Source organism: Giraffa tippelskirchi, chromosome 1, assembly GCF_054371585.1.
Source record: "Giraffa tippelskirchi isolate mGirTip1 chromosome 1, T2T-mGirTip1v1.2.pri, whole genome shotgun sequence".
In the NCBI taxonomy this organism is placed as follows: Eukaryota; Metazoa; Chordata; class Mammalia; order Artiodactyla; family Giraffidae; genus Giraffa; species Giraffa tippelskirchi.
Genome location: NC_137275.1, coordinates 155,571,455 through 155,585,047, shown reverse-complemented (window position 1 = coordinate 155,585,047; position 13,593 = coordinate 155,571,455). Strand labels below are relative to the sequence as shown.

At 37.2% G+C, this 13,593-nt stretch overlaps 1 protein-coding gene and 1 long non-coding RNA gene across 18 annotated transcripts in view; one reads left to right on the top strand and one right to left on the bottom strand.

The window, feature by feature from the left end:
* The window catches only part of PTPRD (protein tyrosine phosphatase receptor type D), a 1,686,434-nt gene that overhangs the window by 76,382 nt on the left and 1,596,459 nt on the right, over nucleotides 1-13,593 (bottom strand). For all 17 annotated transcript variants that reach the window (XM_081500246.1, XM_081500327.1, XM_081500294.1 and 14 more), the window contains one exon: nucleotides 3,386-3,509. In XM_081500246.1, the coding sequence (XP_081356372.1) occupies nucleotides 3,386-3,509 (124 nt within the window). The remainder of the gene's footprint in view (nucleotides 1-3,385; nucleotides 3,510-13,593) is intronic.
* Nucleotides 8,139-13,593, top strand: part of LOC145510169 (uncharacterized) — a 55,431-nt gene continuing 49,976 nt past the window's right edge. The window contains exon 1 of the long non-coding RNA XR_014056850.1: nucleotides 8,139-8,205. This is a non-coding gene — a long non-coding RNA (uncharacterized LOC145510169). The remainder of the gene's footprint in view (nucleotides 8,206-13,593) is intronic.

Here is a 13,593-nt window from a genome sequence, read left to right as displayed (position 1 = left end):
CAATTCAAATGTAAGCTATATTAGTTGCGCATCTTTGGCAATGAGACTCAGGGCTGATTCTCTGTTTGAGCTTCAGTTTTCTCATCTCTAAACATGGATACCTATCTATACCAATAAAACATTTATACTGTTGGTTCATCAGACCGCTATGAGTATAGTAGATAAGATAGCTGATGTGAAAACCACATAGAGCTAACTCGTAGAGAACTCAAAAGTGAAAGACATTAGCACTGTGAAACTGATCCTCAGAGAAGTCAAAGGGACCTAACGAGTTAGTGACAGAGCTGTGACCCAAACCCAGATGTCCTTGCTCTTTACATTTTGGTTTGGTCCCTTTCTCTTTTCCTACTTTAATGAAATTATACTTTCTAGACAAGTTTGGAGTCTATAAGATTAAGCATATTATTATATATTATCTTATGCACATATAAATATTAATTTCCATGTAGTCTTTTTTGACAATATTTTAAGTCAATGAATTAAGTCCTATCATGTCTCTCTTTCAGAAATGATTATTTTCTCTTAAGTACTGCCTAAACATGTTGGATGCCAACAGGAACTGCATTGGTCAGAAATTCAATTGTGTTTTCATACTGCTTACCATCTAATTCAATAATTGTGAGCATTTTGTAATTAGGGCTCTCTTAAATTTATTTTGCATCTTTCCCAGCATACATAAAATAATTGTAATTTGGAAATACATCATGAAATGTCAGTATTTTTGAAGAGTTCAGTAAGCACATCGGTGCCCATACACAATACCTTATTCTTTTAAGTTTTTCCTTTGTCATCTCTCAATGGAAGAATGTTAAAAGTTTTACTCTATTAAACCAAGATAAAGACAACACAAGTCACTGTGACAACTCCCAGTTTTTTCTTTAATGTCATCAGATCACTCTGTAAAGTAATACGAAGGGAGTGATCAGAAACACTGAGAGAACAACAACAAATGGATCCCATATAAAACATTCAACCACAGTCATGTAAGTTATCACCATGGGTGGAACCCAAAACAAGCACATTAAATTTTATAAATTGTATGTGAAGTCACATAGCATTTTAATATATTCTAAAAATCTGGCTCTGAGCTATCAAAGATTCCTTTACAGGAGAAGCCTCAGTTACTGCTTCTGTGGTTCCAGATGCTGGCATTTTTTCTGTGCTTAAGATGTAGGATGATTGCTTTTCCCCTTAAATATCTGCTGGCTAGGGCTTAGTCTAAGATAAAACTCTGTTCATGCTTGTAATCTAGATTAAAGTTCTCTGTATAGCCCATAAACTTCAATTAAATGCTTCTAACCTTTTGCATAACACTTAAAATTGAAAAACTTTTGGTTTCTAGGTCAGCTCTAGATTTAGGGTGTATTTGTGGACACAAAGCTATAAAAAGGCACATTTTAGCCTGATTCAAGTGCTTTGGATCTTATACTGTAAAAATAGCATGGGAATGAAATGTACATAGTTTCCAACTATCATAATAAAGATACAAGGAGGAATATTCTTTGTCCTTTGACGTACTTTACTGTTATGATGGTGGAAAATAACAGGTTAAGGAAAATAATGACATAGCAGGCAAAAGCATAGGGAAGTGGTAGTACTGAGTGACCTAATTCTGAGTGGTTTGAAACAATGCTACAGGGCAACAAAGGCAGCTTGACAAGTTATCCAGCCAAGATCATGCCAAATGGGTTCTCCATTTCTATTCATTAATTTTATTTTTATCATGTACCTTGCTTCACTAATGACAAAAAATATTTCTCTCCTCTATGTGTGACTTGGTTTAGTTTTTATTCACCATGAAGATAATTTAAGAGACTTGAGACAAGAAATTGCTGTTGTTGTTTTTTTACATTTTAAAATGGGAAGTAAAGTGTAAGCCCTATATGGTAATCATCCACATACACCATTCACAGTTTCTAAAGAGGACCTCAAAAGAAGCAGCTACCAATGTGACACTATCCTGCTTGAACTAGCATTGGTGAAACTTTGATAAAAGTGATCTTTTTTTTTTTTTCAGTATGAAAAAAGGTTAACCCCTGAACAACTAGTATCTTGAATTGCCAGAAAAAGATTTCTTTTTTAATTATTTAATTTTTGTTTTGTTAGAACATTTTCCAACATCAAAAGTAAAATCAATTGTGAGAATTTTACAAAATATATCTATGTCACATAATACCACTTTGAGAAAAGGGGACTGAGGTATGGACTTGCTCAAATGCTGAAAGATATAGTAGTTCTTGTTCTAAAACTCGAATTTAATGTGCTGTTGCCTTTGGTGCTGACTGGGAAAGTTTTTAAGCAGAGACTCATTTTCAGATTAAATTTGGATACTAGGGAGGCAGGTAGGGCTTGGTCAGGGTTATGAGATAAAGTGGTGGCCATCATAGATTTTGGAAGCAGAAAACAGGGAAAGATACTTGAACAAGTATAGGTGAAAATATCTCAGTTGTACTGTTCTAGAAAAGGACTGGGTCTGAAGCTGGTATTATTTAATGTTTTATAAAACATCTGGAAGAGGGTAAGCAGTGAACGTTTCAGTATGAAAAAGCCACAGCGCTCTTTTGGATGCCAGTGAGGATGAATGTGGTATGCGGCAGCTGGTGGTCCAGGTTAGCTTTTATGACAGAGGGAAGGGTTTAAGTGACATTGTAAACTACTTTTTAAGAATAGCAATCCAATGCAGTGCGCCAGCCAAAAAGACTAACAAAATGCTGAGTGTTGAACACAAGCTCTTAGGTATTTTTTCATATGCCATGTGAGAAGGATTTATTATTGGAAAGAGATGAATGGATAATACTTTCATGAATCCTTCAGAGAAGCTAGGTATATTTGAGGAGTAATCCTCATTTTCTAGGAGCAATCCTTCCTTCTGGGATAAAATCCCTAGTGTAACTGATTACCAAGCAGTCCACAAATAGATGAGTCAGACATTTCTAATGTGCTTTATTTTCATTAATCACCACATCACTGATTCCTAAACTTTTGATTGTCCTTAGTGATTATCCAGATTTATATGCAAACAAGCGCCTCACCATTTTGAAGTTGCAGTATATGGGCATCTTCTGATAATCACCTGTTTATTCATAACCATCAGCAAGCATCAGTTAAATGGGCAACCTCAATTTGCTTCTCTTATATAAATATGAACTAAATGATCAAGCTTTCATCCAGGGTGGAAGCAAGAAGGTATTGAGGGATGCCCTGTGTCAAGAATACTGTGTGCTCCAGTACTGGTATATTGGTATGAAAAAAGTGAGAATAAGCAGTGCCTAAATCTTAAGTAACTATGTTCACAGATGACTGAACACCTAGTTAAAACTGTATTTTCATGCACACATTTAAACCCATGGAAATAATGGTATAAATATCATCTGCATTTCCTTACCTTCTATTGCTGATAGGAGAACTCGGGAATGATCATAAGCGATTACATTTGCATATCTATTCTTTGGTTTGTTTACTTCCAAGTTTGAATGTTCCCATGTGAACTGCTGGCCAGGGTCAATCGACTTTAAAAGAAAAACAGCACACATACACAAAATCAATACTGAATAGCATCAGATTATAGGCATTTATCACAAGTAACAAACATGATTTAAAAAGAAAATTTTGAAGTTACACTTCATCAAGATGATCTTAGCTGTGAAGCTGAACACTGATATAACCAGCATAAGATGAAGTGATTAATCTTTGGAAAAAACAGTGATAGTCACCAACATTGATTCAAATCGGGTAAAAAATCAATATAGATGTTCTGTTAATAGTGAAAAGGCAGGTTTTTTTTTTTTTTAACTTTTCAATTTTCTTCTCTGTTGCTGTATTTTACAAGTTATCTTGGTTCCATATACCTTCCAGTTCTGTGAATATTATTTTATCCTGATTATTCTTCTTATTCTTTCCTTTCTGGACCTAACCTCACTCTTGAAGGTGACAGAACATTCACTGGATTCACTGGGCACAAGCTCTTCTTTCACCTGCAGGTTTACGTCTTGATGGCAACTTAGAATTTTGTCTGCATCTCTGTAACATACTATGACCACTATCACAAGGCAATTTGTACAATTAAAACAGGTAAGAATAACAGTAAGAAGGAAAGTCAGTTAAATCTAATAATAATCTTAGAATACTAATTTATAATCTAATACAGATAGGATCTAATCACTTTTAACTTATCATTATGTGTTATTATATATATACAAAGTTTGCTCTTTATTCTTCATTTTAAACTTATTTTTTTCTGATTTTTAATGCATTTCCTGATGCCTTAATTCAACCAAAGTTGTTCTATAAAATATATCTTGCATAGCTATAAAATGATATGTAAATTTCTTTTTATACAGAAGCATTATTTTGAGACTGAATTCAGGCTTTGATTATAAAACACTGGGAAACTTTTTGATGTCCTCAGTGTTATAGAAATGAAAGTATTTTTTCTTTCATCACAGCATACTGACATTTTTTTAAGATATAATTTCATGGTATACGGAAACATGAGTTTAGTAATTATAGAAACATGATTTTAAATGACCAAAATCAAGTTTTCAGAACTAATGATATATTAGGTTTATATACCCAAGATGAAATTCTTTAAAAAGCAAAAACACTTTGCTATATTCATAGAATTTTTAAGAGTTATTTTTGATACTGGATATTTTCCATGCTTTTATGTGGATATCTACAACTTGAAAGTAAAATATATCCAACAGCTATTACAGTATTAAGGATGCACACATTTTGTGTTATAATGGATGAGAGTTCCACACAATCATAAACTCACAAGTGTAAAGAGTAAAGCCTATTAACAGTCATGAATAGCCTCTAAACATAAAGAAATTCTCAGTAGTATAGATTGCCTCTAATTTACTACAGATTATAAAACCCCTTTTCCTTTCTTAGCCTATGCTAATCTGTATATAAACTAGTCAATCACTGAACAGTATTCAGCAAAATAATTATCCATGTCTTAAGAGTCTAAAGAAAAAAAATGATTAGGGGTCCTTCTAGTTTGTTCTTCTAGAGAACCTCATCATTTTCCCTGCAGAATGTACTCCTTTCCGAGTATGCTGTGAGCTAAGAGGAGCTGAAGCATTCAGATGCCCCAACCATGGGCCTTCTCCACACAAAGCAGCTCCATTTAGTGACTAAGCTCTGTCTTAAATACTTCTCAACTCCATCCCAAGTCTACCATTCCCTAAATCACAGTCCTTCAGTAGCTGATGTCTTCTCTAAACACTCACTCAGATCCATTCTTCATACTGAAGTAGACATTCTAAACCACAGCCCTGACTAGGTTAGGACCATGTTTAAAACTCTCCACAGACTCTGGATGGCCTTCGGCTAAAACTCTGAAGTTCTTCAGCCACCATCCTACCTAGACATGTTTAGTCATCTTTGTATCTACAAAGGTGGCTCAATAAATGGTTCAACAATTAAAAAAAAATGTTTCTGAGAAAAGTTCATAAAGAGAAATCATTTCTTATAGCATGGGTGTTAGAGAACAGACTTTGGAAACTGCAATGTGCAATGCATTAATTAGTTTAATATTCAACATTCATTATCTTATGATTTAGTAATTAAGAATGTGATCCTGAAAGTACAACTACCACTGATATTCCACTTTACACTGATGAGCATTACAGCTTTTTACACAGTATTCTCCAAAATATCCCACAAAGTTCTTAAACTCACTGATGCACAGTGATTCCTTTGTTCCTCCCTCTGATGGCCTTGTTACTCAGATTATGGTCACTCATATGTGTAAATGGCATGCATTTAATTCAGTTCAGTTCAGTCTCTCAGTCATGTCTGACTCTTTGCGACCCCATGAACCGCAGCAACCCAGGCCTCCCTGTCCATCACCAACTTCCAGAGTCCACCCAAACCCATGTCCATTGAGTTGGTGATGCCATCCAACCATCTCATCCTCTGTCGTCCCCTTCTCCTCCTGCCCTCAATCTTTCCCAGCATCAGGGTCTTTTCAAATGAGTCAGCTCTTCACATCAGGTGGCCAAAGTATTGGAGTTTCAGCTTCAGCATCAGTCCTTCCAATGAATATTCAGGACTGATTTCCTTTAGGATGGACTGGTTGGATCTCCTTGCAGTCCAAGGGACTCTCAAGAGTCTTCTCCAACACCACAGTTCAAAAGCGTCAATTCTTCTGCATTTAATTAGACCAGTGAAAATGCATCTATCAACTCAAAGATACTGTGAATTCATGGTCATTTCCACTTTTGCCACATATTTTCAGCCCTCAACATGATTTATTTGATACCTACATAGTCAGTTCAGTCAGTTCAGTTGCTCAGTCATGTCCAACTCTTTGCAACCCCAGGAACTGCAGCATGTGAGGCTTCCCTGTCCATCACCAAATCCCAGAGCTTACTCAAACTCATGTCCATTGAGTAGGGAGGCCATCCAACCATCTCATCCTCTGTTGTCCCCTTCTCTTCCTGCTTTCAATCTTTCCCAGCATCAGGGTCTTTTCAAATGAGTCAGTTCTTCGTATCAGGTAGCCAAAGTACTGGCGTTACAGCTTCAACATCAGTCCTTCCAATGAATATTCAAGACTGATTTCCTTTAGGATGGACTGGTTGGGTCTCTTTGCAGTCCAAGAGACTCTCAAGAATCTTCTCCAACACCACAGTTCAAAAGCATCAGTTCTTCGGTGCAGCTTTCTTTATAGTCCAAATCTCACGTCCATACATGACTACTGGAAAAACCATAGCTTTGACTAGATGGACCTTTGTTGGCAAAGTGATGTCTCTGCTTTTTAATATGCTATCTAGGTTGGTCATAGCTTTTCTTCCAAGAAGCAACCATCTTTTAATTTCATGGCTGCAGTCACCATCTGCAGTGATTTTGTAGCCCAAGAAAATAAAGTCTCACTGTTTCCACTGTTTCCCCATCTATTTTCCATGAAGTGATGGGACTGGATACCATGATCTTAGTTTTCTGAATGTTGAGCTTTAAGCCAAACTTTTCACTCTCCTCTTTCATTTTCATCAAGAGGCTCTTTAGTTCTTCTTCACTTTCTGCCATAAGGGTGGTGTCATCTGCATATCTGAGGTTATTGATATTTCTCCCAGCAATCTTGATTCTAGCTTGTGCTTCCTCCAGCCTGGCATTTTGCATGATGTACTCTGCATATAAGTTAAATAAGCAGGGTGACAATATACAGCCTTAACATACTCCTTTCCCAATTTGGAACCAGTTTGTTGTTCCATGTCCAGTTCTAACTGTTGCTTCTTGACCTGCATACAGATTTCTCAGGAGGCAGGTCAGGTGGTCTAGTATTCCCATCTCTGTCAGAATTTTCCAGTTTATTGTGATCCACACAGTCAAAGGCTTTGTAAACTTTACAACTTGGTAATGGAAACATAAGTTGTATATCATGTATGTTAATATATTTAGGCTTAAAGTGCGACCCATGAGATGAAGACTTGTAGGCAACAGGATAATGATGGTAACACCTGCCAGGTGATTATGCTTTTCCATGCAATATCCTGTTTAAATTTCACAAGTTTCATGAGGTTCAGGTATTGTTGTTTTCTCTGTTATGAATATAAGGAAATGGAAGTAAAGAAAGACTAATTGAATCAATTTTACTGAGGGACTTCTTTGTGGCAGGTGTTTTGGTCACTAACTAACTTGGTCTCATGGCGAAATTCCATACTTTAACCCTGTAACCCAGGTTTGGGTGATTTCAAAATTCACTGATGATTAACAGCTGGTAATTCCTAATCCATGGCACCTCTTTACTATCCAGAAAGCCACTGCAAAGTAAAGAAGCCCATCTTTTATCTTATCAGTCCAAATGTTTCTTTCTAACTGATCATCCTGTGTGTATGACCAGGCCACTCAAGATGCACGTTCTCTTGCTCACTGTATGTCCCCTTATCCACAACTGCCTGCTTCATCTACCCCTATTCAGTGCCTGACCTTCCTACATGCTTGCCCCAGGCCCCAGCCAGTGATTATTCTCATCTTCAGATCAGAGCATCTCCACCTGATGGCTTATCAGAGAGATGGTTACAGGTGTGCCCCTTTGCTAGTTTCCCTGGTAACCTACACGGCAATCTGACGTCAGTTCCCCTCTAACTGGTTACCATCCCCTCCCCCATCTCGAAGGCTGCTGCCATGTTCTGCCCATCACTGTCTGCCATCTACACTCAGTGGGGTGTTGCTCCAGGACCTTGCTTCAGACATGTAAGTCCCCCCATTCATTAAACCACTGATGTCTCTGTTGCCAACCCTGGGCTCTTTCTTCAGTCTTGAGGCTGGGTAAGCACAGGTCTGGAGGCCCTGTGGGGTGAAGCCCAACAACTGGTAGAGTGACCAGGAGACTGAGAAAACTCCTGTGAGTACCAGGATGCTGGGAAGGAAGGCCTGGGAATGGGAAGCTGTGGGCCCATCCTCTGATACGTGGGGCCTGAAAGTTGCAGATATGGTCCCGGGATGGCTGTCCACTAATGTGGAGCCTGAAAGTTGCAGGGGTGATTCTGGGGTGGTCGTCCACCTGTCTGTGGGGCCCTGTGGTGGCTGTTGTTGACGAATGGGGGCCACCAAGAGAGTACAGAGAACTTATAGACACCCCAAGGCTGTTGGGGAGATGTTGGCTGCTATGACAGTGGGATAAAAGTGGCGAGTGGCTGTGGGCTGGCTGTTGTTTTTTTTGCGTTCAGAAAGTCGAGGAGGCTGAGCTAACAGTCTAAGTGAAGGTTAACTTTGTCAATTCGAGTTCCTCTCATTAAAGTGAGCCATGTGAATGTGAGGCAATGATACATATTATTGTTTATTACTGCTACTTATTTAAAGTGAACTGGTTACTTAGAAACCGGAAAAAAAAAATTCCTGAAAATGTCCAAGGTGGGATTCTCTTGACGTTATAAACTGGTTTTTGTATATGCGGTAAGAGGAAGTTAGCTTTCTAGAAGGAATTGGTATTTCTCTTCTTGTTCCTTTGATATTACATAATGGAGCTGGGTTCACAGGAACTTTAATCACCTGATCCCTGAGAGTGAAGAAAAAAGAAAGAGGCCTTTTTAAACTCTGGCTGGAAATGTGTGAAATCTGTTTCTATATGGATATATATCTGTGTGTACCTTAGAAATAAATGGGTCTCTGCCTCTAAATGGCATGGTCAGGACTGGTTTGTGGGTGAGCTGTTTAACTGGATTAAGAGAAATTAAGTGTGTATATAAATTCATTGATATCTCTGTTGTTGACTCTGGGCTTTCTCTTTGGTCTTGAAGTGGGGCAAGTACAGGCCTTGTAGGCAAGCACAGGCAAGTGCAGGATGCAGCCCAACAATGTCATTCTGAAGCAATTACATAAGAGATCAAGTTTTAAAAATGAGGCTGGCTTCACATGGATGATAAAGCAGATGGGATGCGGCTTACATTTATACTCGTTTTACACGGATCAAACAAACATTGATTAAATAATGCTGACTTGTCTTTGTGCAACACACACTCATCCATCTGTATCTGTCTGAACGTTCAGCAATACACAGCCTAGGTCATTATTTTGGAGCTTGTCAGGATGCTGAGAGCAGTAAACTCAGTAAAAAAGCATAACTACTGAAAGTAGATGAAGTATAAGAAGAGATTTTATACTAAAAAAAAATTGAGGAAAAACAAATTTCAATTATCCATGTTAATGAAGCAAATATATCATGGATGAATAGGACCCTAATATTCAAAACCCAGTCTTCAGGCTTTCCTTAGTGCTAAATGATGACACCATTGTTTTGCTTCTTTGTTTTCTGGCTTCTCTTTTTGAGATCTTACCAAGGAAGAATGAAATGGCCAAGTGGACAAGGAGCAACACAGGTCTTAAGTGATACAGGAGTTATATTTTTGGCCAATCCATCATGACCACACACCTACCTACTATAAAATTAGGTTGAGGTCTCCCTAATATTATTCAAAACAATCTGAAATAAGCACCCTTGTTCCTAATGTTCCTAATGGATCCAGTTATTTCTTGCTGTTAGTAATTTATTTCTTGCTGTCAGGATTTATTTCCTGATTATTGGGTTTTGATTCTCAGATATTTACACTTATCCTTCTGTGTCTATTTATCCAGACATTGACTGGGATCCACCTCCTTCTTGGTACTCAATCCAAAATTCTACCCTCTCGAACCAAAATCTTGAGCAGGTCATCTTCATCCTCCCCTAAGAATTTTTCAAGTTGGAAAAGAAGAAAGGTAGATGTATTCAACCCAAAGTTGATTATTGGACTTTTAAATAAGTTGCATGAAATGTGGACATTACATTGTCACAGAATTTATAAACAACAATGCTATTTCATAATATTTACTTTTGTTTCTCCAATCAGTATGGCCCTTCAAAGTGTGCTGGATGAACGCTATTTGGTATCTAAAACTTTACCAAGATGCCAAACCATTCTGCACTGCCTCCCTATCTGCACACTTGGTACATTACACATGCCCCTTCAGACATGTAAGTCCCCCATCCATTAAACCACTGATGTCTCTGTCGCTGACTCTGGGCTCTTTCTTTGTTCTTGAGGCTGGGCAAGCACAGGTCTGGTGGGCCTGCCAGGTGCAGCCCAACAACTGGCAGAGCGACCAGGAGACCTAGGAAATTCTGGTGAGCACTGGGATGCTCAACATTTTTTGAGGATCTCAATAGTTTTTGACTGAATCACTATAATGCTAACAGAAGATGGCTAGCCATCTTCAACGCAATGGCTTAGCCATACTAAGAAAAAGTGACAAAATAAAAGGAAAATCCCCATGTAACTTAGAGAAAGGAAAGCCCCAACTAAACACTTGCTAATATAAAATACTTTGAATTTATGCAGTCTTTAGGAGAAGGAAATGGCAACCCACTCCAGTATTCTTGCCTGGAGAATCCCAGGGACAGCGGAGCCTGGTGGGCTGCCGTCTATGGGGTCGCACAGAGTCGGACACGACTGAAGCGACTTAGCAGCAGCAGCATGCAGTCTTTAACTTGATGGTCTGAAAGTTCTAATTTTTCTTTAATCAACTGTAACTTTGCCTTAAAATAGGTAAAAGAAAAATATATGTAAGTGGAGATAAAAGCTACCTTCAACTTATGGATTTACCACTTTGCCCTGTGTTCTTGATGAAAAGTTAGAATGAAAATATAAGTATTTTATACTGTAACTAACACTTATGGAATGGAACATTTAGTTTTCATTTACATTTCTTCGTGCTTCACCTATCTCCCATCATTTTATCTTCACAAAGACTCTGGAAGTAGTTACTGTCATTATCACAGTTCTGTTAATGAGAAAACTAAGGTGTAGAGAAGTTAAATTACTTTCTAGGTTTCATACAGCTACTAGGGAGATAAATTAGATTTGGGGCAGATGTATTTTGCACCCCACACCCTTCCCCTGCCCTCATTTGAGTGACTAGCCACCATGATATGTGTCAAGCTGGAAAAGACTTCTGGACTGTTTCACACATGCCTTTCAATTGTTCTCCTGAAACATAATGGGAAATCTAGGATCAAAAGTTTCTGTAGTGCTTCTGATCTATATTTATAATTTTAAATTCAAAACAAGAAAGTGCTCCTAAATTTGCAAATCAGATTACAGTCATTGAGTAAAATTACATCTTGATATGACAGTGACCTTTTTTGACAAAGCTGAAGTCATTTTATAGCAAAGCTCTTAAATATGGCTTACAATTTCAACTTCTCTATCCAGAAGAAAAATATAATTCACATGCACAGGACACCATACAAGTTGCTCTGTGTTCCACTTCTCATTCCACCAAGAGAAAACCTCAAAATATGCCCTTTAGAAACTCAAAAGAAAAACCACAAAAAAGAAACATCCTGTTTTTGTATGTTTGAACCTAGCAACATTTAATTATATAGAACTAAAAAAACAGCTACTTGACTAGCCAAACTATGGGTCAGACTAAGTATCCTTTAGGTAGGGAGATGAACTTTCATTGACCTTAACCTTCAGAAAAATACTATCTTTCCACATAGTTCCCCATCAGTATGTTCATTTGGTCTTCACTGTGGTTTGCCCGAGATATTCTCAAGTTTTTATTTATTTATTTATTGAGGTTTAGAAGAAGAGTTTGCCATTGACTATGTATTTTTGCAATGAAGCCTTTTAATTTTTTTAATATTAATTCTCTTTTGGGCATGTTTTTCTTTTTTAAACTTGAAATATAGTTGATTTAAAATGTGTCCGGTATATATCAAAGTGATTCAGTTATACATATGTATATTCTTTTTCCAGATTCAGTTTTCTATTCAGTTTGTTTTGTAAAGAAGTTCATTTGTATCATATTTTAGATTCCACATATAAATGATGTCATATTTGTCTTTGTCTAACTTACTTTATTTAGTATGGTAACCGCTAGGTCTACATGTGATGCTGCAAATGGAGCATTTTTATGGCTGAACAGTATTCTCATTTTTATGGCTGAACAGTATTCCATTGTGTATATATATACCACTTCTTCTTTATCCATTCGTCTGTTGATGAACATTTAGGTTGCATCGATGTCTTGGCTATTGTAAATAGTGCCATTATGAACACTGGGGTGCAGGTATCTTTTCAAAGTAGTTTTTTTTTCCAGATATATGCCCAGGAGTGGGATTGCTGGATCATATAGCAGTTTTTTTGTTTTTTTTTTTTTTTTTTTAGTTTTTAAAGAAATTTCTATACTGCTATATACCAATTTACATTCCCAACAACAGTGTAGGGGAGTTCCCTTTTCTCCACACCCTCTCCAGCATGTATTATTTGTAGGCTTTTTAATGATATGGCCATTCTGACTGGTGTGAGGTGATACTGCATTACAGTTTAGATTTTTATTTGTCTAATCACAATACTGAGCATCTTTTCACCTTGGCCATATGTATGTCTTCTTTGGAAAAATGTCTGTTTAGGTCTTCTGCTCATTTTTCTATTGCGTTGATTGTTGTTGCTATGGAGTTGTATGAACTGTTGTGTATTTTGGAAATTAAGTCCTTATTGGTTGCATGACTTACAAATTTTGTCTCCCAATCCATAGGCTGTCTTTCCATTTTGTTTATGCTTTCCTTTGCTGGGCCAAAGATTACAAGTTTGGTTAGGTCCCATTTGTTTATTTTTATTTCTATTGCTTTGGGAGACTGAACAAAGAAAATATTGCTAAGATTTATCCTAGAATGTTTGATTATGTTCTCTTCTAGGAGTTTTATCATGTCATGTCTTTTGTGTATAATGTCAGGGTATGTTCTAACTTCACTGATTTATGTGAAGCTGTCCAGCTTTCCCAATACCACTTGCTGAAGAGACACTTTCTCCCACTGATTATTCTTTCCTTCTTTGCTGAAATTTAATTGACTATAGGTGTGTGAGTTTATTTCTGGTTTCTCTATTCTGCTCCATTGATACACCTGTCATTTGTGAGCCAATACCACCATTTTGGTTACTGTAGCTTTGTAGTACTCTTTTACACATCTGGCAGGATTATGCCCTCAACTTTGTTCTTTTTCCTCAGGATGCTTTAGTAATTCTGGGTGTTTTATGGTTCCATATAAATTTTAGAATTATTTATTCTAGCTCTGTGAAAAATGTCATGGGTAATTTG